General features: G+C 34.7%; 1 protein-coding gene across 1 annotated transcript in view; it reads left to right on the top strand.

Annotated features, from left to right (window-relative positions):
* The window catches only part of PDE4D (phosphodiesterase 4D), a gene marked incomplete at both ends in the record, with an annotated part of 1,145,009 nt that overhangs the window by 149,686 nt on the left and 967,549 nt on the right, over positions 1-27,774 (top strand). Inside the window, one exon of the mRNA XM_080701741.1 lies at positions 16,825-17,054. Coding sequence (XP_080557867.1) covers positions 16,825-17,054 — 230 coding nt within the window. The remainder of the gene's footprint in view (positions 1-16,824; positions 17,055-27,774) is intronic.

The raw sequence follows: 27,774 nt of genomic DNA, 5'->3' as shown, positions 1-27,774 counted from the left end.
TATCTTGTTGTTCTCCTGATTAGTTAGCTAATGGTTTGTAAAATTTATTTATCCTTAAATATAAACTGTTAAATTTTGTTGACTTTTCCTATTGTATTTCTTTTTGTGTGTGTGGTACCAGGGATGGAACCCAGGGGCATTCTACCTCCAAATTACACCCACGGCCCTAGTTTCTAGTTGTTTTTATTTTTGAAACAGGGTATCACTGAGTTGCCAAGGGCCTCGCTAAATAGCTGAGGTTATCCAGGAACCATGATCATCTGGTCTCCCCTTTCCAAATGCTGGGATTACAAGCATGCACTACCACGCCTGGCTACTGTATTTATGTTAATATACTTTTATTGGTGAATAATAATCACATCATAATGAAGTTCAGAGTAGTGGGGATATACAGTTACACAATATTTGGTTAACTTCCCCATGGATCCCACCTCACTCTCTTCCCTTCCCCATACATGGTATTGAGATTGGAATTAATAATTTTGCATATATACATAGCATCATTTTATGTGTTTTCTTCATTAAATCTCCCCTCTGTCCTCAGCAACCTTCTTTCCTTAGGCTCCCTTCGTTTCTCCATGAAAGTTTCTCCTCCATTATTATTATTATTATTATTATTATTATTATTATTATTATTATTTTGGTGGTACTGGGGTTCCTGGAAGCCCTTCTACCTCCGGGCTACACTCCCAGACCTATTTTATATTTTAAAACAGGGTCTCTTAAGCCAGCAAGGCTGGCTCCTAACCAGTGCAATCCTCCTGTCTCCGCCTCCCAAGCAAGCGGATTACAAGCGTGCGCCACCACGCCCGGCTCTCCTCCTTTATTTAGAATCCCTCTTATATCCTAATTTCTTTCTAGCTTCCTATATAAAAGATGTGACCTTTTACTTTTTGTTACTGGCTAATATCATTTAGCATAATATTCTCTATTTCCATTCATTTTTCTGCAAATGACAATTTTGGAGTTTTTTTTGGTTGAGTAAAATTTCACTGTGTGTGTCTCCTACAGTTTCAAAATTCATTTATCTGTTGATGGATATCTAGGCTGATTCCATAATTTGCTATAAACATAAGCATATATTCATGCAGCATTATAATATTCTGACTTTAGTTCCTTTGGAAAGACATGCAGGAGTGGTATGCCTGGATTATATTGTAGATATATTCCATGTTTTTTGAGGAATCTCCACACTGATCTCCATTGTAACTGCAATAATTTGCAACCCCTCTAATAATATATAAAGGCTTCTGTTCCCCCACTTCCTCTGTAGCATTTATTATTGTTTACATTTTATAATATTTCTAGACTATATTTCACTTATTTCTCTTCTTATTTTTTTCTAATTCCTTCCTTCTGCTAATTTAAAGCTTAGTTTGTTCTTTTTCTAGTTCTTTAAGACTTGAAGAAGGTACATTATCTGAAATCTTTATTATATAATGCAGGTGTTTATTGTTTTACTCATTCCTCTTAGAATTTCTTTTGTTGTATCATATAAATTTTTGTTTGTTTTGTTTCCTTTGATGATAATGTGTTGTTTGGTTCCTGGGTAACCAAGCTGATGGAATTGCCTTGAACATCACAGTCAGTTGGGGTTTACACTAGTTCACAAGTCTTCTGCTAACGTAGCTGTGCAGTCCACATTTGGCAAGACTAGTATCAGGAAGTTGTGTTATAGTAAATTCAGTCCAGTTCCAGAAAATACTATATTACATCCGGACATTTGTTTAGTAGGCTTATAATAAGAGTCCACATTAGGATTTGGTTCCACAGATGATGGGCTTATTACTAGGTATGCAGATGGTTCTAACTACTTCTAGATACCTGGAGGATTTCTGCTGGATCACTGTGTATATCACTGCAAAAGGAGAGGTGGTCCTGGGCTAACATGTACTAGACCCAAATTAAACAGTTCTTGCAGTTTTGAAGCTGAGACTAAGGTCTGCTGGCCTATTGTCCCATTCCTGGGCTTGGTTTTTCTGTTTCCAACACTGGATCACTAAATTGGCCAGAAATACTAATTGTATTTGAATTAACACCTTTACCTTTGGTGTCAGTAAACCTGGTCTCAAAATGTGGATTTACCACATACAAATAGTGACACTTGGGACAAACTTACCTCTCTTAGCCTCATTTTCCAATTCCATAAAATGGAAAAGCAATAGTCCATCTTTTTTTTTGTAATAATCAAGTAGCTACCTATAAAGGATATGTAATACATTAAATACTACAAATAATGCTAACTAAGGGATGATTAGGAATATCTTATGTTATTTTATTATGATTTTAACCAAGAATAAGCATTATGCTCTAGCATTAACTAAAATATTGATTATAGATTTAAAAGCATAGTTTTGATCCACAAGTTATCAGTGAAATGCCTTATAGTTATCTGAACATCAAAGAAAAGAGCAGAAGTCTTTCAATTTGATGGCATCACACTTACTGATTCTCAGTTTTATTTCCTGAGCCTTAGGCATCTTGTTAAGGAAGTCTCTACCAGTGCCTGTGTGTTGGAGAATTGGGATAGAACTAGAGAATAATCTAAGTGAAATCAGCCAGTCTTAGAAAGTGAAGACTGATACGTCTCCTACCATATGTAAAATCTAGATAGAAAATAGGGGAAAAAAGAGAGGGACACATGAAGGTATTATCTCACTATTATTTTGGTGGAGGGGTAGGTAGTAGGGTGGGACCTGAAGGGAAACACACCAAGACCTGTGTGCCTGTTTGGATGTAGGACTTTGAACTTACTATAATGTATAATTACATTGCATGAATAAAAGTTTGTGTAAAATAAGCCAGGCATGTTTGCACATGCTTGTAATCCCAGCATTTGGGAGACTGAGAAAGGAGGATCATGGTTCATGGACAGCCTCAGCTACTTAGGCCCTTTGCAACTCAGTGAGACTCTGTTTCAAAATAAAGAATAAAAAATAGGGGTGGGGGTGTAGCATGGAGGCAGAAAGACTCTGGGTTTCATCCCCGGTACAGCAAGAAAAAATATATTTTTTAAAGTACATATAAGCTGGGCGTGGTGGCGCACGCATGTAATCCCCGCACTTGGGAAGCAGAGACAGGAGGATCGCGCAGGTTCGAAGCCAGCCTCTCTGGCTTAAAAGACCACGTTTTCAAATAAAATATAAAAAATAGGTCCGGGAGTGTAGCCCTGAGGTAGAAGGGTTGTATCCCCGGTACCACCAAAAAAGAAAAAAAAAAAGAAAAGAAAAAAAAAGCATATATAAAAAAGCTAAGAGCAAAAGCATAATTTCTCTCTATTACATAGCAAGAAAATTTCACTTCACCTGTCTCCTCCTCGCCACTACTCTAGTAATTGTTAGTTTATTCCAAATGTATAGGTATAGCTTACTATTATAAATGTACCTTATGGAAATGTTTTAATTTTTATTTCATGTTTGAAATCACATTTATTGGTAATGATATTTAAACAAAACATGGAAATGAACATGGTAAATTATTTACATTCTTTTTTTTAAATTTTTTATTGGTACATTTTAGTCATACATCTTAATGGGGTACAAAATGGCAAAGGCATACATGAACACATCACTCATTTAGCTCTTCCCCAGTTCCCACCCCATTTCTTCCCCCTTCCTCCTTCTCATGTTTGGCTTAGTGATTGACTTTGGCATGTTTATAAATGTACATCAAGCACAGTAAGGCACTTCCTTCTTCCCCCTTCCATCCCCCTCCGTTAGGTCACCTTATTTGCTCATATATGGATTCTCCTTTGTTCAGAGTTCATCCTATGATCCACTTTCTCCCTAGCTTTCACATATTAGGGAGAGCATCTGATTTTTTAAATTTTTGTGACTTACTAATCTCACTTAGTATAATGTTCCCCAGTTCCATCCATTTTACTGTAAATGAAATAATTTTGTTCTTCTTTATAACTTATTTCATTGTATACATATCCCATAGTTTTGGAATCCATTTGTCTGTTGATGGACATCTTGGCTGATTCCGTAGTTTGGCAGTGGTGAATTGTGCAGCTATGAACATAGATATGCATGTATTAGTTTGGTAGTTTGCTTTCCTTTATTTTGGATAGATACCCAGAAGTAGTATTGCTGGATCATGAGGTAGGTTCATTCCCATTCTTCTGAGGAGCATCCATATTGTTTTCTAAAGTTGTACCAATTTGCAATCCCACCAACAATGTATTAGAGTTCCCACTTCTCCACATTCTCGCCAATTGTTGTTGTTTCTTTTATTTATTTATTTTAATTTTTATTGGTTCATTGTAGTCATACAATGACTACATGAGGTAATGAGGTACAAGATGGTAGAGGCAAATATGGAAACATCACTCATTTAGCCCTGCCATTCTAGTTGGAGTTAGGTGAAATCTCAGGGTAGTTTTGATTTTCATTTTTTTCTGGTTGCTATTGATATTGAACATTTTTTTATATATTTACTGGCCATTTGAATTTCTTCTTTATTGCCCATTTTTTGATTGGGTTATTTATTTTTCTTAGCTGTGAGTTTCTTGAGTTCTCTGTATATTCTTCTTAAGGTTGTAGATTGACATCTAATTCCTGAAGTGAGAGATTTCTCAAAACACCAAGAGGGTATGTTGCCAGGGTTTTAATCTACTTTTCTAGAAAGACATGATTTTTAGTGGCCAAGAAGAAAAAAATAACAATGTTAGTTTCCTTTTACAGTTGTGATTCTATTACTATATGTCATTGTGGAGTTAATAATTGGCAAAACTCATATTTTCCTTGATTTTTCCCTTCCCATACTAACAAAATAAAATTGACTTTATTTTCTCAAGGTCACCCAGGAAAGGTACAAGGCTATTTACAGAAGGTTAATTGAATCCTAGTGTTTCAAATAGACTTTCTGGTTGATGAGAATATTACTGAAGGAGACATTTTTCTATTCCTTTTTGGAACTTTTTGGAAGTTTTGATAAGATATAAGAAATTGCTTTAAAACCTTCAGTAATTTCTGTCTCCTCTAATCAGTATTAAATCACAGCCTATATTTGGATTATGCTCTGTGGATATTTGAGATCTGTCTGCTATCTTTATGCTAATCTGAGGTGGAAATTTTCATTTTTATGTGGAATTCATTTTACAAGAGTGTATTTTCTATAATAGCATACTAATATCCACTTGAAAATGAAGTGTGTTAATTCAGTACAATGTCCTTTTTTATATTAGAAGACTTAGGTATCTGTATTGCTTTGGCTTTTGGTTTTTCCTCTAATATCATTTGGGCAACATTAGTAAGATAAAACCTAGGTAATGAATAAGGATATAATGAGAAAAATATTTGGCATGAGGTTGAGAGAATCTTAGGGCTGACTCTCAATTATTGATTTAATAACGTGTGAAGGATTTTATGGAGATAAAAAGGAATAGTATATGTAGGCAGCATCTACTACTAATATATATTACTTTTAGATGGCAAGTGTGGTGTTCAATTCATTCTGATAGTAACTTATTAAGTAGTATTTCAGTATTTAAATAGTTGATTTGTCTTAAAAAATTATTTTGCTTATGTTATAAATACAGATATATGTAAGCTTTATTTTATAGAGGTTGGACAGGAAAAAAAGAATGTGATGTTAGAAGTTATTAAAAATTTATCCTCAGCTTAATTTGTTCTTTCTGGAAACCTGTCGAGCTCCAGCACGGAGCTCTGCATAGGGAAGGTCCTCTGGAAGCACTTATTACCTGAAATCTTTCATTTAAATTAGGATAAAATACTCCTGATGTCTATTTACCATTGTCCTTCAGTATCCCTGGGGAACTGGTTTCAAGATTCCTTAATATTCCAAAGCCTACAGATGTTTATCACTTATATAATGTAAAATGTTATTTGCATATAACCTATGTTTTTTCCATATACTTTAAATAATCTCTATAATACTCATAATATCTACTGCAATATTGATGCTATATGCACTGGTTGCTTATTATTTAGAAAATTATGAAGAGGAGAAAATGATGTATGCATTAAGTACAAATGTAATTTTTTTCTTTCTGAATATTTTCAATCTTCAGTTGGTTAAATTCACACTCAAAATTTTACAGATACAGAGGTCTGGGTGACTGTATTTGAAGGGAGGTTCAAACATGGGAATAAATTAAAGATATTTGTATGGCAAAGTTTTGTAATTGTAAGAGAAATTGCTTGTTATATTCTTAAGCTTCATACCTAGCTTATACTAACAGCTTCAAATATAGCATTACTAGTAGTAACATTATTGAATCAATTTTAATAGTTTAAGAAATAGACACATTTATCTATTTTCTTCATTTATTCCCTCAAAAAGGTTCGTTTAGTGTGTTTTTCCCCAAGGTACTGACTCAATATTAGGGGTAAGATAGTTGTTTGGGAATGCTCCCTTCCTGCCAGATATGGCTATCAAAGGAAACAGAGCCATAAAGAAGTCATTACAGTACAATATCGGCTGAGGATCAATTTGGAGTTATATCAAAAGACATTAAGCACTTGTATTCACTGTCTTGGATACTATTTTCTTTATATATATATTTATATAATATATTCTATATATATTTATTTATTGGTGCATTATATTTATGCATCATAATGGGGTAAAAAGACTTGTGTAGACTTAAGTGCACATTTCACCCAGCCAGCCCCCACCCAGTCCCCAGATACTATTTTCAACAAGAGTGTGTAGGATAAGATAAGAAATGGTTGAAGGATACATGCAGGAGAATGAAGGATACATGCAGGAGAATACCTACATTTAAGAGTTAGTAGAGGAACCAGCAATGAGACATAATTGAAATGATTAGAGAAATAGAAAAAAAAATAAAAGAAAATGATTGATTCATAACATAATCATGAATCTTACCTGAGACAGTCCAGTTTTTACTTTTCATCAATGTCACATCTGTCTTTTACACCTTTTCTTTTGTGAAGATCTTCACTCAACCTATAGACCCCTGAAGAACAGTGTCTTCTGCTACATTTTTTTTTATCAAACTCTGGTGATTATCTGTCTACCTATCTTTCTTCCCAAATGTAACATAAACACTAAAAAGAAAGGCAGTACCTCTGGATTATCCTGTTGTTGAATTCTATTTTAGTCCATCATGATCTGAAAAGGTAGAATAAATTATATTATCTGGGGACTGCCAATAGTTGCTTTGTGTCCTAGAATATGGACTATTTTGAGGAAGCTTTCTCAAGCAGCTGAGAAGAATGTGGATTCAGCTGTTATTGGATGAAATAGTCTATAAATGTATGTGAGCCCATTTGCTGTATAGTGTCCTTTAAGTCTGAGAGTTTTTAATGACCTTTTGTCTGGATGACCAATATATTGGTGAGAGAGATGTGTTAAAATTCTCAGTATTATTGATTATTGTACTGGTATCTGTCTGAGTCGCAATGCCAGGTATTATTTGTTTTATGTATGTGGGTGTTCCCTCATTTGGGCCTTAAAGGTTTACTATCATTATATCGTCTTCTTGGATTGCTTCCTTTATCATTAAGTAGTTTGGTTCTTCTATTAGGTTTTGGTGTAAAGTCTGCTTTGTTGGATATGAAAGTAGCTTCCCCTCTTTACTTTTGGTCTCCATTTGAATGAAATATCATTTTTCATTATTTCAACTCTTATCTGTGAATATCTTTGCCTAAAGGTGAATTTCTTGAAACCAATATATAGTTGGATTTTTCTTTTTAATCCACTTTGCCATTTTATGTCTTTTTTGTGTGTGTGGTACTAGGGATAGAACCTAGGGGCATTCTTCCTTCAAGCTATATTCCCAGCCCTATTTTTTTTTCTTTAGTTTGAAATAGGGTCTCGCTAAGTTGCTGAGGACCTCACTAATTAGCTGAGGCTGTCCATGAACTGTGATCCTCCTGTTTCAGCCTCCAAAATGCTGGGATTACAAGCATGCACCACCACACCTGGCTTAAATTATATTTTCTATTTTTTTGGGGGGGTGGTACTGGGGTTCCTGGAAACCCTTCTACCTCCGGGCTACACTCTCAGACCTATTTTTTATATTTTTATTTGGAAACAGGGCCTCTTAAGCCAGCAAGGCTGGCTTCGAACATGCGTGACCCTCCTGTCTCTGCCTCCCAAGCATGGGGATTACAAGTGTACGCCACCACACCCGGCCTATATTTTCTATTTAATACAGTATTTGTTACCCATTCATTAGTTGCTCATCTAATGGAATTCATCCCTTCTCTGGGCCCTGAAGTTTATTTTTTATTTCTTCTTTGTGTTTTATTTCTTTAGATGTTTTCTCTAGTGATAGCTTAATAGTAATGAAATCATAGAACTTTAAAGAAAAAAATTGAAAAACAATTTTTAAAAGTGGAAAGACTTCCCATGTTCTTAGGAAGGCAGAATAAATACTGTCAATTTTTCAATACTACCGAAAGCAATGTACAGATTCAATGCAAACTCTATCAAAATACCAATGCCATTCTTCACAGAGCCAGAAGAATAGTCTTAATTGTCATCTGAAAGCACAAAAGATTCAGGATAGCCAAAGCAGTTCTGAGCAATAAGAACCATGCTGCAGGCATTACAATAACTGACTTCAAATTATACTACAAAGCTATAACAACAAAAACATCATGACACTGGGATAAAAACAGACACACAGGCCATTGGAATAGGATAATAGCCACAGAAACAAATCCTCACACTTATAGCCAGTTTAATTTTGAAAAAAGAAACAAAAACATACATTGGAGAAAAGATAGGCTTTTCAACAAACAGTGCTGGAGAAACAGGATATTCATATGTAGAGATTTCATATGTACAATTAGACCCAAATCTTATAAGAGTCAACTAATGATGGATAAAATATATAGAAATTAGACCAGAAACTGCAATCTAGAAGAAAACAGAAGGCCAACTCTCTAATATGTAAGAACTGGTAGAGACTTCCTCAATAAAACCCCAAAGCTCAGGAAATAAAACCAAGGATCAATAAATGAAATGGAAAAACTTGTGTGCAGCCAAGGAAATCACCAAGAGTGAAGAAAGAGCCTGTAAATTTGAAAAATATTTGCCAGCTACTTCTCTTATAGAGGACTAATATCTAAAATATACATAAATTCAAAAATTGATACTTAAAAACATAAAAATGACATTTGAACTGAATATATGCTTTTCAAAAGAATAAATACAGCCAGGCTTATGACACATGCCTATCATCCCAGTACTTGGGAGCTGAAACAAGAGGATCACAGGTTTGAAGCCAGCTTCATCAGGAACTTAGTGAGACCCTGTTTCAAAATAAAAATAAAGGGGATGGGGCCAGAACTTGGAGATAGAATGTTCCTGAGTTCAATCACTGATACAGAAACAAAGAAGGAAAGAAGGAAAGAAGGAAGGAAGAAAGGAAGGAGGGAAGGAAGGAGGGAAGGCAGGCAGGCAGGCAGGCAGACAATATTAGTAATCAAGGATATGTAAAATCAATACTATTCTGAAATTCCATCCAATTCCAGTTAGAATGGCAGTCATAAAAAATTAGGTGGAAATAATTAATGCTGGCAAGGATGTGGGGAAACAGAAACTCACACACTATTGGTGAGATTGCAAATTAGTAAAAATACTAAAGATCATTATGGATGTTCCTCAAAAACGACTAGGAATATAACCCCCATATGATGCAATGTTTCACTCCTCAGTATCTTTCCCAAAGTATTCAAGTCAGAATATTATGATGTTACATAAATATCCATGTTCATGGCAGCAAAATTTACAATAGCTAAATTAAGGGACCAAACTAAGTGTCTGTCACTAGACAAAAGGATAAAGAAAAAAATATATATGTGTATGAAATAACTGTATTTCCTATAAATAAGAACAAAATTATGTCATCTGCAGAAAAATGGATGGAACTAGAGAATAATGCTAAGTGAGATCAGCCAGTCTCAGAAAGCCAAGGTTTTTTTTTTTTTTTTTTTTTTTTCACATGTGGAAGCTAGGGGAAAAGTAGGGAACAAAAAAAATTTAGATAAACAAGAAAGACCATTAGAATGGTGGAGGGGTTGGGGGAAGGAGGTGGAGAGGGGAAAAGGATAACATATGAAGAAAGCCATTCAAATAATGCTATGTCCATGTATGAAGGTATCACTATTCATTTCACTAAAATGTATGGGGAATGGGGCAGGAAGCAGAGGGGGATCCAGAGAGAAACACACCAAATGCTATGGGCATGAATGTTTGTGTAACTTTGAACCTTACTGTGATTTATAATTACAATGCATCAATATAAGTGTTTTAAAAAAAGAAAGGTAGTGCCTAAGTTATCTTTATTTCCAACACCCAAAACAAGCTTCAAAGGTAATTGGTGCTCAGAAACTGTAAGCAATAAACCAGACGATGGTATCACAATCAAGATAGGTTGAATTCAAAGAATACAGATGTACTTATACATATAAAATAGCACTCTTCATAACAAAAAAAAATTTGGTAACTTACCCCAACAGAAAACTTCTTGTGGCCAATGTAGCCCAAATTATGTATTCCTGGCAGGTGGCTCTCCCTTAAGCAGTGATTTAGGAAAGGTCTCATCTTCTATCTTGTGGCTCGAACATCTTTCAGGATGTCAAGAGACCACAGAGGGGGAGAGAAGTGAGAGATTGTACTCACAAAGGTTTTACGGGCCATTTGTGGAGGTGGCTCACATTTCTTTAGTTTATAATCTCTTTGCATTTGATGTAACACTCATTGACATGTTTATATCTATCTGAAAGGAGTTTGACAGGGTGGTGTAGCTGTATTACTAGAACATTCTTTCAAAACATTTCAATGCATATTTGCATATATATTTTAAGAGAATTTTCTACATTTTAGTCCATATACTTATATAATGCAAACATAGAAAAACAAAATTATCAGCAATCACATGAATTTATGTAACACTGGTTTGCTGCCTACATTGAAAGAAGAAACAAGAGCAAAGAAATTAACTATATACCATACATTGAAACTAAAGAAAACAAAAATGGAAAAAAATAATAATTAATAAGATATGTAACAGTTATCTATTGTAAGTGGTAATTATTTTGTAAATAATTTCACTAAGTATATATTTCAAAGCAGTATTTATTTAATGGTAAAAAACATCATATTACAGTTACTTATCTATCAACTATTCTATATAAATTATCTAATTATTGTGGAGAAATTTATTTTATTATAATCTAACAGGTTCAAGTTATTTATTCAAATTATTTAGTATTTTCTTTCCTTCAATGCTGCTTATCTTGTAGCTGAATAAAAGGTATTTTTAAGTGTTATTAATAGTAAGGTGAAGGCTGTTTCATCTTATTATGACTTTCATGTGCTTTTTAATTTAAAAAATAATCCATTTTATTATGGAGGATCTAGAAGCTATAATTAATAAAGATGAGAACAAAATTACCACCAATATCACTATCAAGAGAAAGCAACTTTAGAGAATTGGGATATATTCTTCTAGAATTTTTCTGTGAATATGTGACTTTTGTTTTGATGTTTTGGTTTCATAAAAATGAGATCACTCTGTAATCTCTCCACTCAACATTATGTCATGAACATAATCACATATTCTTCTGCATTATTTAAGCATCTTCCTAGTATTTCATCATCCAATGTATCAAAATTTATTAAGCCAATCATTCAGTGCAGCAATTAGATTACATCCAGTTACTGGTTATTATAAACAAACTGCGATGAATGTCTTTGTGGCTGGATCTTTGCCAAATAATTTTATTAGACTATGTGCAAATGTCAAAATCATTAGTTCTTAAATTTTAATACACATAAGAATTATAGTGGGGAATTTTTTGAATTCTCAGGCAGTAATTGTAGAGATTCTGATTAGGCAGACCTGGAAGAGGACCTAGGAGTCTGAATTTTGGCAGGCAAGCGCCTTCTGTCATTCAAATGTAAGGAATTTAGAACCACATTTGGGAAATATTATAAATGCTATATATTTCCTAAACTCCTTGCAAAAATGCCATTTTCCATCAATAATGTACGATATGCATTGCTATTGTGGTTAAATTTATATTTCTTCCCAAAATGAGGGAATTTAATATCCTCCTTTCTATTGATAATATTTTTCTATTTTATTTGTGAAACATAATAGATATACTTTGATATGGAATATACAAAGGCCCCTTATACTGTTTTTGAGTAGAAAATGTTAGGCTATAGGCCTCTACATTACTATTTAAAAAAATAAAAGTACTTATAAGAAGTTGAGCTTAAAACGACAATATGTAAGCATGAACATAAACTTTGTTTTTAATAGCAGTCATTCTCTCAAAATAGATCACCCCTTGACACAGTTTTATAAAACAGAGAACTTGACAAACATTAAGGTTATATAAAAACATTTTTGCAATTCCAATGCTAATGCCTGGAGCAGGCAGCTAAGGGCTTAACAAAATGAAATTCACTTTTCCCAGGTACATTTGTTGTGACCAACGCTCTGCTAGACACATTCTTTGTTAGTCTTTGTGTGTTCCTCCTGAAGAAAGATATCCATGCATATAACTCATTAACATAATTATGACTCATTAGCAATCCGAAAGTGTGGGTTAAGTTTGTAGCTCTGTTCTTAGATGAACTTCACAAGTACATAAAAGCCTGCTTTCCTAATGTAAAAGCTAAGAGTGTTACTTGCATGTATGCTTTCTTTTTATTTTTTCTCTCTGCCAGCTCACTCAACATTTATTTTGCTTGGTGCAAAATTGGAGTTCATCAGAACTGAAAGTAGTCTTAAGGTGTATTTTGTACAAGCTCCTGATTTTATACCAAAGGAGACAAAGTCCTGGAAAGGTTGAGTGACTCTTTAAGACCACATGAGTATTTAGTGGCACAGTGGGGGCCTCGAGTTTTTAATCTCCTGATTCAATCACAGATTAAAATTAATTTTGAATATTTATGTAGGACTGTTCTGACTTCAGTTATGTTAATATTTTTGATGCAAGTGCAGCTTATTAAATTGTGGTCAGTCAGTGTTCTATTCTTTTTTAGTAGTATGCTCCCTTCTAGGGATTGAAGGTATTGTAACATGGTGGTTATTAGCTTTAATTTTAACTAGAAGAGATTATGGTTTGGATCCTAACATGTAGGGTGATAAACAATTCTGGTTTGCTTGGGACTGCAGTGTTTCCCTGGAAATAGAAATTTAATTGTTAATATCAAAACATCCCAACCAAACAGGGGTGGTGGGTCAGTCCACTTGCCATGTGGTTATTTGGCCAAGATATTGCTACAAGTCTTTTGTCCCATTTAGATGTATGACTACAATGCACCAATAAAAAAAATAAAAAAGAACTAAGCATGGTGTTTATGGTCATTTCAACACAATTCTGAACACTTTCATTATGTTGTTCTTATGTAAAAATGGAATGTGGACATGTCTCCTGACAGACTGACATTTTCCCAGTACTGTTATTTGTTTTAAAATGCAAAAGCCATTTGTCTAGTCAAAGTATTTGTATAATATGAGTCTCATTTGCATGTTACTTTCCTTCTCTATATTTTCCAAATAGGTTCTGTGATATACTTATAAAAAAAGACATGCTATTTTATAGATCCCTGGTTCTGCTTTATCTGCAAAATGAGAAAAAATGAGCTGTCTCATGGGATTTTAATATAAATTAAATGAAATGGCACATGTAAACACAGACTCAATAAGGACTCAGCAAATATTAGCCATTATTTTTTTATCTTGTTTTATAAAGCAAATAGAATTTTTTTTGGTGGTACTGGGCTTCCTGGAAGCCCTTCTACTTCCAGGCTACATTCCCAGACCTATTTTTTATATTTTTTTATTTGGAAACAGGGTCTCTTAAGCCAGCGCGGCTGGCTTCAAACCTGCGAGATCCTCCTGTCTCAGCCTCCCAGGCACAGGGATTACAAGCATGCGCCATCACGCTCGGCCTCAAATAGAATTTTTAAAGCACAGATTCGCAGAATCTAGATATTCAGATCAAGGACTTGAAATAAAAGAACTTTGTTTTTAGCTTTGACTTCTTCTGTGTACCCTTCTGTTATTCTGTCTGTCCGTAAAATTGGATACTACATTGCAAGTCTAAATACACCCCACTATTACATATTCTTTCATTTTTCAAGACATATATCAGGAAGAAAATCGTTTTTACTTATTTGGAAAGCAACAAGGAAAATGAGCATCAAAGGCTGTACAGTGCTATAAAAAGTAAAGGGGAATTAACCTGGGTTCTAATAGTAATAGATGCCACCTTGTTAAATGCAATCTCTGAGTCTGATTTTGGTGCTTTCAATACTTTGTATTTGTTTAAAACAATGATACCCAAAGGTAGATATTATTATCACAGGTTTCAGAGAAAACTACCTCAATTTTTGAAGAAATAACATGAGCAAACCTAATTGTCCCAAGATAGTAGGAGAAAAAGGAGTGAAATAAAAATTCTAAACTTGATCTGGGTGCTCCAACGTTCATGTGGTTTTAAATTAATAAGCAGTAGGCTAAAATGGGGGAGTTGTGCTTCACCTTGCTGGATGATTTATCTACACAACTCAGAAGGAAAGAAAAAATAGTGTCCTTTAAGATTGCTTATCACATTACAAGTATAGCTATGCATACCACATGCATGCCTCATTTGATTCTTATGGGCAAAATGTTAGTTCTCCAATTTTTATAAAATAAAAACAGACCCCTTAGGAAGATTAAACAATACTCTAAAATCATAGCTCATAAAGTGGCAATGCAAGGGTAAAACCCAGCAAGCTACCAAAGTATGTGGTTACATTTGATGATTCTACAATTCTGAGTGTATAGATACAATACATGTTACTAAAGCAGACTTTCCAATGGTTTTAAAAATTATTGTACATTTTTCTCAACTATGATCAAAATATTAAAAGTTTCTACTTTAGCCGGGCGTGGTGGCGCACGCTTGTAATCCCCGCGCTTGGGAGGCGGAGACAGGAGGATCGCGCAGGTTCAAAGCCAGCCGTGCTGGCCTAGAGACCTTGTTTCCAAATATAAAAGTATAAAATAGGTCTGGGAGTGTAGCCCTAAGGTAGAAGGGCTTCCAGGAACCCCAGTACCACCAAAAAAAAAAAAAAAAAAAGTTTCTACTTTATTCTATACTTAAATTACCTTTGTAGATGGATGATGTAGATCAAATTTGCAAAACTCTGGGTGATTAAATTCTATAGGATACTCCAATTTTCTTTTTATACCTTTTAAAAAAATTCCCTTCATAACATCTTATTATAACAATTAATGAGACATGCTACCAGATTTTCTCCTAAAAGTTTATAGTCTTAAGATTTATATTTAGGTCTTTTATCTATTTTGAGTTAATATTTGTATATGGGATTAGGTAAGGGTCCAATTTTATTCTTTTCCATGTAATTATTATTTTTTAACAATATTTAGTTAAAAGATTAATATTTCCACCACCAAATGTTCGTGGAAACCTTGTCAAAAATAACTTGACAATATAGGGAAGAATTTAGCTCTAGGCTTTTATTTAACTCCAATGGTTTATATATCTGCCTTTAGAATAGTACTACACTGTTTCAATTATTGTAGCTTTATATGGTTTGAAATCAGAAAATATATATCTTCTAGCTTTGTTCTTTTTCAAGATCATTTTGGATACCTAGAGTCCATATTCCATATTAGGATAGATTTTTTTCTGAAAAATAAATATATAAATATATGATAGTTTCACCTAAAAAATAGAAAAAAAATATTCTCTGGTAAGAAAGAAAGCAAAAAGAAATATTGAAATGTCATCTTTAAGTCATCAAAAGCTTGGTATCAGACAAATGAAACTGTTATGTGAGATTACCATTTTTAATTTTAGATAAATTGCCATAATGCTAGATGTCAACTACTAAGCCAAGCATGGGAGGGAGGGATAGGGAGAGAATGGGGTGGGGACTGGGTGGGGGCTGACTGGGAAAAGTGTGCAAGTATGTCTACAAAAGTATGTATCCTACTATGATGTATGAATACAGTGCACCAATAAAAAAAAAATTTATAAATATGACTCACAAGCTGGCCATGGTGGCGCACGTTTGTAATCCCTGCGCTTGGGAGGCTGAGACAGGAGGATCGCACAGGTTCAAAGCCAACTTCAGCTACTTAGTGAGGCTCTCAGCAACTTAGTGAGACCCTGTTTCCAAATAAAATATAAAATAGGTCTGGGAGTATAGCCCAGAGGTAGAAAGCCTCTGGGTTCCACCCCCAGTACCACCAAAAACAAAACAAAACAAAAAACAACCAAACAAAGAATAAATAAATAAATATGGCTCTTCGTATGAAGAAAAAATAAGACTCATTTTATACTTTTTTTTCCATAGGCGTTAAAATGAGAACACATACACCCGTCCCGAAATATACATATGTCAATATATAAAACTGATTTTTGCATTATTTCATAGAATGCAGAAAAACATTTGGCTGCCTGTGATTTTATAGGATTCATGCACAAACTTCATAAATTCTAAGAGTACTGAGGTTGTCAATCAATTGTTACAAGCAAACCATACCTAAATATACTGGTGAGCAAATTTTCTACTTTGAAAACAAAGCTAGATTTTGGTTAGAAATTCTGATCTCTTCACTACATATTTTTCCGCTAATGTGATTAGTTTCTTTTTTTTATATTTTTTAAATTTTATGTGGATCATATGGAAAACGGCATACCTTCAGGCTGTGCTTGGTGCCATTTAGTTAGCATTTTCCACGCATAAGTTTCACTTAGCTTCTTCCCTAGGAAAGCAGGAAGCCATTCTGTAATGAGAAATACTGGGACTCTTGTTGATTTCGTGTGCTTTCTTCAACTCTTGCTTTAGGCTTCTGAGGAAACATTACATTCCAGTAATGAGGACGAAGACCCTTTCCGAGGAATGGAGCCCTATCTTGTGCGGAGACTGTCATGCCGCAATATTCAGCTTCCTCCTCTTGCCTTCAGACAATTGGAACAAGCTGACTTGAAAAGTGAGTCAGAGAACATTCCACGACCTACCAGCCTCCCCCTGAAGATCCTGCCCCTGATCGCCATCACTTCCGCAGACTCCAGTGGGTGAGTGCCCTCGGGATATTTTTATGTTTTAAAGGATGATTGTTGTTTGTGGTCTTTTGAGTTTTTGTGGCTCATTTCTTGGTTTGAGTGGGAGGACAATGATGTCTTTAGAGCCAGAAAACAAAGAATGATTTTTCTCAGGTAACATCTTTATTTCTGCAGGATGAGACATTTTAGTCAAGTTGTTTTACCAGGAGGTGTGAAAAATATATTGATGAATGCAAATAAGTATCCAGGTAAAGGAAATTGTACTTGGAAAGATTAATATTGGCCATACATAATGTAATAGATTCTTAACAAATGAGAACTAATGGGAAATTACCATGTAGGCATACATATATGGAATCAGTAGGAAATGCTCTTTGATGCAGAATGAACTTGGAATCAAGAATAGATTGTACTGTAATTAGATCAAAGGAAATATGCAATTATATTTACGAGTCTGGTAGTTTGGCCTTTAACACTTTGAGGTGTTTCATACCAGAATATTCCTTTGGTTTCAACATAATGCAATTTATTTAGTGATAGTATTTAGAAAAGGATCAGCCAAGGCCATATTTCCATCATATAGCTTTTTACTTTGTATAGTGGTTTTTTTTTTTTAGTGGAACCCAGGGGCACTGTGCCTCCGAGCTACACCTCCAGCTCTAATTTTTAGTCTATTTATTTATTATTTTGAAACGGTCTCACTGAGTTGTGAAGTGTCTCATTAAGTAGCTGAGGCTGTCAGAGAACTGAGATCTTCCAGTCTCTGCCTCCTGAATGTTGGGATTATAAGCGTTCGCCACCATGCTCAGTGACCAATGGAGTCTTTAATAGCAAGATTGTCTGTTTAAAAAAAATGTAAAAGAAAGTGAGGATAGTGGTTACATCCTCTATTTGTTTTGTCCAGTTGCATTATTAAGAAGGTGAAGCCAATGGCCCATACACCAAAAAGAAGGTGAAGCCAATGGCCCATACACTGACAGACTCGAGTATTTTCTGAGACTTACAGGAACATAACAATTTTTGATACAAATGTGATTCTTCTTCATTCTCTGCCAACTTAACGGCATTTCTAGGAAACATGCCTTTTGGATTTTGCTAAAATGTTTTGAAAGTTTTGCTCAAATTTAGATAATTTTTAATATACTTTTATTGAGAATTTAGTTGTTTAAATTGTTACTAGCCAGTCCAAAGGAACTGTGTTATTAAGAGACACGAGGAGGTTACTATTGGGTAAATAAGGCAACAAATTTTCACCTTGAAGAATGGAAAGAGAAGACATGTGTTGTTATGGGCTTTCTTTTTGGGAACCATGTATATAAAGAAGAATATGCACATACTTTTTAGTCTCCTACGAAGACAGGTGGCAATTTTATATGGCAATCTGACCTGGATATTCTTTGAAAAATTATTTCCCCTATCTTTTAGACAATGTTGCTGCTATTCTTATGTGTGCAGGGAGGCTTCCCAGACGCCAGGTGTGTCAAGGGTTCCCACGACCCTCCACTGGGGCCAGTGATCTGCTGGGAGAGCTCCCAGAAGTCATTAGACCATCATATGCATGGTTATGATTTATTACAGCTAAAGGATTCAAAGGAAAATCCGCAAAGGGAAGGTACATGGGGAAGAATCTAGAGAAAACCAGGCATAAATGTCCAAGAGCCCCCTCTCTGGTGGAATAAAACAGTATGTATTTAATTCCTCCAGAATGAAATGTAACAACATGTGAAATATATTTTTAGCCGGGCGTGGTGGTGCACGCTTGTAATCCCCGCTCTTGGGAGGCTGAGACAGGAGGATTGCACAGGTTCAAAGCCAGCCTCAGCTACTTAGTGAGGCTCTCAGCAACTTAGTGAGACCCTGTTTCCAAATAAAATATAAAATAGGGCTGGGAGTGTAGCCTGGAGGTAGAAAAGCCCCTGGGTTCCACCCCCAGTAACACACACACACACACACACACACACACACACACACACACACACAAATATATTTTTAACCAAGAATGCCATCTACTAGGGCATCAGACCAAGTACTCAGTGCCTGGCTTTTTTATTAGAAGATAGTCTCTCACCTAATCTCTTCCTAACATGTACTAAAATTTCAGACTTCTAGGAGGGAAGAATGTGGTCAGCATAAACCAAGTTGATTGCACAGTTTGGGCACAGTGAGCCACTCTTAGGATAATGGGATCCCTCTCTAAATCAAAGTTCTCAGATATCAGCTACAGACCAATGTTTTAAATCGGCCTTTAAAATTCAACAGAGGCCCAATGACTCTTTCCTGCATACCAGGTTAATCTTACAATAAATATCTTCTTTCTCCACATTTGAGGAAGAAAGTATTATAATTAAATTTAAGTAAACTAATTTAAGTCCCTGATATATTCAATTAACTTTGGTATCTAAAATATTAGGTAGCTAAACATAATTTCTCATTTCAAGCTCATGTGCTCATAATAGAAAATGATGCAATATACTTAATATTATCTCTGTATAGTTTGGTAATGTGTATAATTAAAAATCTCAGGTCAAAGCCAACCTTATTCAATCATATTTGAATGCATTGCTAAAAACAAATAGTGTCCAAGCACCTAGGAACTTCAAGATTTAGAATTGTCTGTATCACAGCTCATCTTCTGTTACAAAATTTATTTATCTCTTAATCAAGAACCTAACTATTAAGTGTAGGAGTATTGAGGTTATTGTTTACAAATGTTTTCAGTAATATGAAGGAAATAATTTGTCTATTATGAAAAAGAAACAAAGATGACATTCTGTTCTAAAACACAACCAAGAGAAATAATGATTGAGAATGCCCAATAAATAAGAATGAAAGACTAGCTGGGCATGATGGCACATGCTTGTAATCCCTATGCTTGGGAGGCGGAGACAGGAGGATTGGATCACGCAGGTTCAAAGCCAGCCGCGCTGGCTTAAGAGACCCAGTTTCCAAATTAAAAAGTATAAAAATAAGTCTGGGAGTGTAGCCCAGAGGTAGAAGGGTTTCCAGGAACCCCAGTACCACACACACAGACACACATACACACACACACACACACACACACACACACACACACACACACAAGAATGAAAGACTAGAGATGCATTATATTACCTGAGGAAGCAAAATGAATTTTTGAGTTAAATATTGAATAATCAGTAATTCAGTGGTGTAATTTTTTGAGACGTTTAAGCCTTGGAAGAAACATAGAAGGTAGTGATAAATTAATTATATTATATAACCATGTCAGTTTGCCAAGAACCCCAGATTCCTTCACGGCTCCCAGAAAGGCTACTTTAAGTAGTACAAGAAATTTATACTACGTTAGCTAGTGAGGTTGTCTATAGTCCATTCCCCATTAATAAATGTAAGCCCAATTGTCAAGCTATAATGAGACCTTCACAACTGCAAATATTTGATGGTAAAGAAGAATTTTCATGTCATTTGGATTTATTTTCCTTTTTGTTTTGACATCATAGCTTTGTGCCCTTTCCTCTGGTATAAGAGTATACCAAGTAGTTTTATAACATATCAGGTTATAAGTCTAGGGACTTGCTCTACCTTTTTAGAAAACCACACAGTGGCCCTGGGAGCAATTAGTGTCCCAAAGGGAACTCCAATTCACAATAATAATAGTGCTATGGAAGGAAACTATTAGTTCCTTCATGAAGTATGTAGATCAGAAGACTGATTTCAAGATGGCGTTTATTATTAACACTTCAATAATTCTATCTGCAGTTTTTTCTAAGAAATGTGAATGTGTTCAAATGTACAGTCTCTAACAATGTTCTCTGAGAATGCCTAAGCTGTTAGGCTATAAATGTTGTGATTCAGCAAACATTAGAAACTTTAAATGAACACAAAGTAGAATTCTTAACTATTTGGAATGCAGAAAACCTTGAATTTATCTACCACTTTGTTTTCCATATAAGATAGAACCATTCGATCTCTTTGCCTCTTTATTGGTCCTTAAAATAAGAAGGACAGCTACCAATGGCTTGAAAAGTTATGAACTTGGATGGAATCTGCAATGTCATATTTTCCCATGTTTTTCTTCTGAATAATTTTCTACCCCATTTACTTTTTAAAAAGCCATCTTGTTAAGGAATAATTTATATACAGTAAAATATGCAAATATTAAGTATGCATCTTGATGAATTTTTAGATATTTCTCTATTCATGTAATCACCACCTTATTTTCTGACTTTTATCAATAAAGTTTAGTTTCTACTTCTTGGAATTTATATAAATGGGATCATATAATTGCATTCTTTGGGTCTGGCTTCCATCATTCAATTATTAAATATTTATCCATTTTAATATATATCACCAATTAGTTCTTTTTCTTATAACATATTATTCCATCTTATAAATATACTATGATTTAACCATTCTTATTGATTGATACCATTTGAGCTGTTTCTAGTCTAGGACACAAATTGTTTTGTGTGGACATATGCATTAATTTATTTTGTATATATTCCTAGAAATGGATTTTTGAGTCATTGTTAAGAAAATTTTTATTTTTTACTGCCTAACAACTTTTTAAATGAGGTACTGTGTTACCCTCTAACCATCAATGTATGAGTTACATTTTATCTAAATCCTCATTAATACTTGGTATTTTTTGGCTTTTTTATTGAGGCCATTTGGGTGAATCTATAGTGGTAACTTACACCAAATTTATCTTTATCTGATAAGTAGTGAAATCTTTACGTATGTTTATTGAGCATTTGGATATCTTCTTTGTGTTATGAACTTTTAAATATTTTTGTTTTCTTTTTCTTACTGATTTTTAGAGGTTCTTCATACATTCTAGACATAAAACCTTCATTATATATGTGTGTTGCAAAGTGAACCTTCTCTTCTAGACTGTAAGTTATTAGTATTTTAGGTTTATTTTTTAATGTGATGGTAACCCTTCAGGCCCCTAAAATATGTATGTATGTGCTTGTGTGTGTGCTGAGGGAAAAATGTCTTCATGAATAGTGGGGATAGAGAATAAGAAGAGATGGTGACACTATGGAATTAGGTAGGAAAAATAAAAAGGAGGATGGACAGATGGATGGGGGAAATAGCAAAAATAAAGAAAGTTCAGGGTGAAAAAAAATGGAAGGCAAGATATAGAGCCAGTTTTGTAAGAAAAAAGCAGCTAGTAAGTATGAAAATTGCTCACAGGGCAATTTTCTCTGAGGCAAAGATAGTTTGTGTTTTGGCTATCGGATGATGGCAAGTAGGACATCCAAGCATAAAGGTAGAAGGACAAGTTGATAATGAAATATCAGTATCCTGGTGCTAGCAGTTGGGAGCCAGAGAGTGAATGGTTAAAGCCAGGAAGTCTGGGTTCGATGGTGCGACTAAATCCTGCCTCACCGTGCATGAGCTAGATTGTGTTGGAAAGTTACTTATCTACTCCAGGTTTCTAATTTTACAAGAGCAAAAGTAGGAATAACAGGGTTGCCTACCTCATGGATTTGTTGCAAAGACAAAATACTCAGCACTGTCTTTGGTACATGGTAAGTGCTTAATACACAAGAACAGCAACTCCTACTGGGAACGTACTGGAACAAATCCCATTAGTCATTTTTATATTGTTTGCTTATTTATTGGAATTGGCTTCAACAATTCTCTCCTCATAACTCTCAGGGTAGAGATAGATGTTCTAGCAGATGTAAGAGTCAGTCAGAAATCTTTTCCTGATTCACAAATTCACAGGTACTATGGACTTGTCACATTTGCGTCAAAGAGTCTATATCCTGCTTTTGGCATCTGTCGACAGATGGGTTCTGCTTTCAAGTGTTTTCAGTTACATTTCAAATGACAATGGAGGTCCTTTTTACTTCCACTTTACTTCTGAAGGTAAATGATTGCTGATTTCTAAATATTTCTCTGCACAGAATCCCCAGGAGAAATTAGGAGCTTCTTTGGGTCCCAGCTCAGGCAACTGGCCTCTGTTTCCTGGGAGACCCTTTTACCTCTAGATTCTCTAAGGAGGGCTTAGCTTGCCTCACATGTGACAGTCACTCCCTGCCCCAAAGAGAGGACACGCGGGAAGGGGAAGAGGAGGTGGTACTGAATCTCTCTAGCTGTGTTTCATCTCTGCATCAGCTGTAGTAAAAAAATAAAGTCAATAAGAAAGTCACTCCCTTGTGACGGGATGACACACTCTTGGATGGATGTATAATCAGGGGTGTGTGTGGGTGGAGAATATCACAAGCACTTTCTCATCACTGGTATCCTATTACCTACCTGTCTGTAGGAGTACACTGGGTACATTTATATCACTGTCCTATTAAAAAGAAAGAAAATGAGAAGAATTTAAAGGAAGAAATGGTAACTTTGGAGGTTAAAATTAACTACTCAACTGAGTGGGAAAGATTGTTTAGTGATAGGAGACTTCATTTTACAAGGATCTTCCAGATGTATTTCCTTGGGTTCTTTGCAATTCACAGGAAGGCTGGTCCTAGATGCCAGTTAGACATTAAATTCTTTGATCAACCATTCATCACCTATTCTTCTTGAGTATGAGCAGTACACTACCATGAACATAAAACAAAAAAACCAAAAAACTTACAGCTTTTGTTAGAGTTGAAATCCAAACAGAAAATCAAAAGAAGAAAAATAGAAGCGTGGTAAAAGCAGACACATCCGATCTTTCAAATTTGTTGTGTTTAGCTTTAGAAGGTATTAGCAGTGGACATACTTGAAATATTTCGGTTATAAAAATTTATGAAGCTGGAGGTACATATTTCAGACTTTACCTATTAAGTAACTTTATATATGTACTCAAGTTTCAAGAGATTTATCTAATAAGTTCTTATTGAACGTCATATGAAAAATATATACCTTACTAGGCAAAGCTTCCCAAGATTAAATATGGGATACATAATGGAAATTGTGAAAGATTCTTTAGAAATAAAGTATACTTGAGCTACATCATGTGATTTTAAAAATAATCACTGCAAACAAATTGGGAACTGATATCTCCTATAACCTTGAAGATATCATGATATATAAAAGAAACTTCATTCTTTTGGTTTTGATTCATTTAAATGTTATTTATCAGCCTAGTGTTTGTTTAACCTTCTCAGGATGCTCAAGTTTTTTGTTTTAGAGCATGAATTATGATTTAATTAAATCTAGCCTCCTTTCGGCAATAAATTTATGATTTTCAAAATTAAAATTAGACTCTAAGAGTAGTGTAGCACTTGATAGTTTACTGTGTAATATCTTAATAAGCAACATTTTTTTACAGAATCAGCAATTCTTGAATCTAAAATAAACAATGAAAATATGCTGACTGTTTTGCTTTATGTATCATATCATAATATCTCTGAAAGTTTTATATTATCTGCTCTGTTTTCAGTGTATGAACTAATAAGGCAATTATCAAACTCTCATTTCTTTCTCAGATTGTAGTTCCTTCCACTCTCACAGTACTTCCTGGCATTCTCATTAAGGATACACTGGTGGCTGTATTTCAGCCTTTGTGTCAGTGTCCTAGCTTGTAACAGGGAAGGGTTTCCTTTTGTAAATTAAAGTTTTCTATTTTAGCAGGTTCTAATGGCCTTGAAAACTCTAAAGGAGGGGGCGACTTGTGCATTTATCACATTGGAACATCTGGTCTTCATTTTCAAACCTTTCTTATGCCAGCTTGACTTGTAGTATAGATTGGTTGGGGATCTCATATTATTTAGCATTTATTTTACTGTAAAAAGGGTGATAGGACACAGTAATATGTCAACATTGAGTAAGCACTTTTGTTAATTATTCCCATCACAAAATAATGATCCTTCAGTCATCAGATAGTGTCTTCACCACATATTTTTCTGATTGTCTTGCTTCACTGGTTGACTGCCCTTATGTAATGTAAAACTAAATGAAGTTAATCACCAGAGTATTGTTTTGGGGGGGTCTTTACAGTTCTTTAAAAGCCATGCTATTCTATCCTATGATATTCTGCTTATGAAAAATGTAAGTGAAAGTGTTCCAGTTGTATATATTTATTTAATTGTTATATGCTCATAAGTGTGTATACACATTTGGATCATATTGGCCAAAGTGTATCACTATGAAAAATCTAAAACAAGAAAAATATGTTAACTGAAATTCAGGAAAGAATCAAATGAGCATTTTTCTCTAATACAAATGAGCACTGCAAAAGGGTAAAGGGATTTTATTTTTAAAATCTGTATATATAAAAGGAACTATATGAAAAATATAGGACCTCCTGTGTTAAACAATTTTTCCTCTGAAAATTGTATCAAGTTGATTTTATTTTTTCTAACAATTTATGATTTTAGGTATCATATATCTCATCTCTTTCATTCATTTAGAATAAGATTAAATCTTATTTAAAATTCTTTCAATTTTCTAATTCTTTTCTTAATTTTTACTAGAAAAATTAGATAAATTAGATATTTTTATATCTATTTCTATTTGTGGAATTCAATAAAAATATTTGGCATTTAGTTAAGTAGTTTTATATAATTTATTCTACCTATTTGGATGAAGGTTTGACATTATCAGTTTTATTTGTTGACACCAAAGTTGATGTCTTTGAGACCAGGAGGGTAGAATATGTTTAGCTCAAGGCATTTGGACTTTCACCATAATGTGATTCCTAAAAACTATGGCTGATATTAATCTCTGAATCTCTGTTTCTCTCTCTCTCTCTCTCTCTCTCTCTCTCTCTCTCTCTCTCTCTCTCACACACACACACACACACACACACACACACACATACATACACACACCAAGTGTGGAAACTATACATAAAATTAAAAACTCTAGAATACATAAAGAATTTAACATTGTAAATAAAGTTTAGGATATAGAATTTATATTATATATTTCACTTTTTACTTTCTGGCACTTAACTCTCTTTTGGCAATATATGTTAGGGGTTATTTCCATGTGTATTTCTTTACTATTTGCTCTGTGTTCCTGTTGACATATGACTGTAACTTTTCTTATTTATATAACATTATTTAATCAGATCAACTTTTATTTCTTAAAACCACATATTTATACATATATTGAACAAATAATGATAAGACAGCTACAGAATACACATGAGCAATACTGGTAAGCTTATCCATCCTTTAAATCACGTATTAGGCCGGGCATGGAGGCGCATGCTTGTAATACCCGTGCTTGGGAGGCGGAGACAGGAGGAGTGCGCAGGTTCAAAGCCAGTCTCGCTGGCTTAAGAGACCCTTTGTCTAAATTAAAAGATATAAAAATAGGTCTGGGAGCATAGCCCAGAGATAGAAGGGCTTCCAGGAACCCCAGTACCACCAAAATCAATCAATCAATCAATCAATCACATATTAGTGATGTATTAATGTACTTACTTTACAGTCAACCAACAAATAGTATCTGTTATTCACTATATACTGAGATGCTAGAAACGGAGACAACAAACAAACACGGCCTCTTTCTTCACGGAGGGTGGAATCAAATGGGCACACACAAGAAAACAGGTAACAATAATCTTATTTGCTACATAAAATGTACAAATATGACTGAAGATACAAGAAAAACATAGGATTAATAGTAGAGAAAATTAACCTAGGCTTGTGAGGAACTTATTGTTTAAAATGAAAAAAATCAAAGATGGAAAAGGCAGAGAGAATGGCAGGGACATAGTCCAAAGAAGAGATTAAGTAAAATGTCTCTATTATTTATTTATTTATTTATTTATTTATTTATTTATTGTAATTGGGGTGGAACCTAGGGTCTTTCTACCTCCAGACTATACTCACAGTCCTATTTTATACTTTATTTGGAAACAGGGTCTCACTAAATTTCTGAGAGCCTAAGTAGCTGACAAGCGTGGGCCACCACGCCCAGCAAAATGTCTCTATTTAGAAATAAATTTGTTGCCGGGTGTGGTGGCACACTCTTGTAATCCCTGCACTTGGGAGGCAGAGACAGGAGGATGGAGCAGGTTCAAAGTTAGCTGCACTGGCTTAAGAGACCCTGTTTCCGAATAAAAATATAAAGTAGGTCTGGGAGTATAGCCCAGAGGTAGAAGGGCTTCCAGGAACCCCAGTACCACCAAAATAAATAAATAAATAAATAAATAAATAAATAAATAAATAAATATTGTTAAAGCATGGGTAGACCAGTAGGTCATTTGGAAGGTACAGCTGATAATAAATAGCATTAATTTTTTTCATGTAACCAATATATGAGGTTTTAAAATATTTTCCAGCAGTGCTAAGTAGCTGTGGTATAGACAATGGGAAGGCAGAAACCTGGATTGGTCCTAACTTGAAAAGAAGATGCAGTGTAAGAAAAATAAGGCAAGGGATGTGAAGTCATTTGGAAGTGGCTGAGAGAAGTGATGAACTGTGACAGGGTAGGCATGAAAATGAGTGGCTATCAGAAGGCACTGATACAGAAAGTGTTCAGAGTCTCTGGAGGTCTCTAAGATATCAGACGGGTGAAATCAGAACAAGTGAGCAAGCAGAAAAAATAGATTCTATTTGGAGGGTAGGATGTTAAAACCGTAAACTATAAGTCCTACAGGTAATTAAAGGTGCGTTCAAGATGCCAGGGATGAGAGTGACTGCAGTGGAAAGAAATAGCCCACGGACCTGGGAGATGTGAGCATGAGATGACTTGTTTACACAAATACAAACTGTACTTGCCCTGGATGGTGGCAGGGCTCAGATTGTCAAAATACTAAAAAGGCAAACAGATTTTCCATGAAGGAAACACAGAAATA

This window comes from Muscardinus avellanarius (assembly GCF_963383645.1).
Source record: "Muscardinus avellanarius genome assembly, chromosome: 1".
In the NCBI taxonomy this organism is placed as follows: domain Eukaryota; kingdom Metazoa; phylum Chordata; class Mammalia; order Rodentia; family Gliridae; genus Muscardinus; species Muscardinus avellanarius.
The sequence above is the reverse complement of the archived record's forward strand: the minus strand, read 5'-3'. Positions and strand labels throughout refer to the sequence as shown.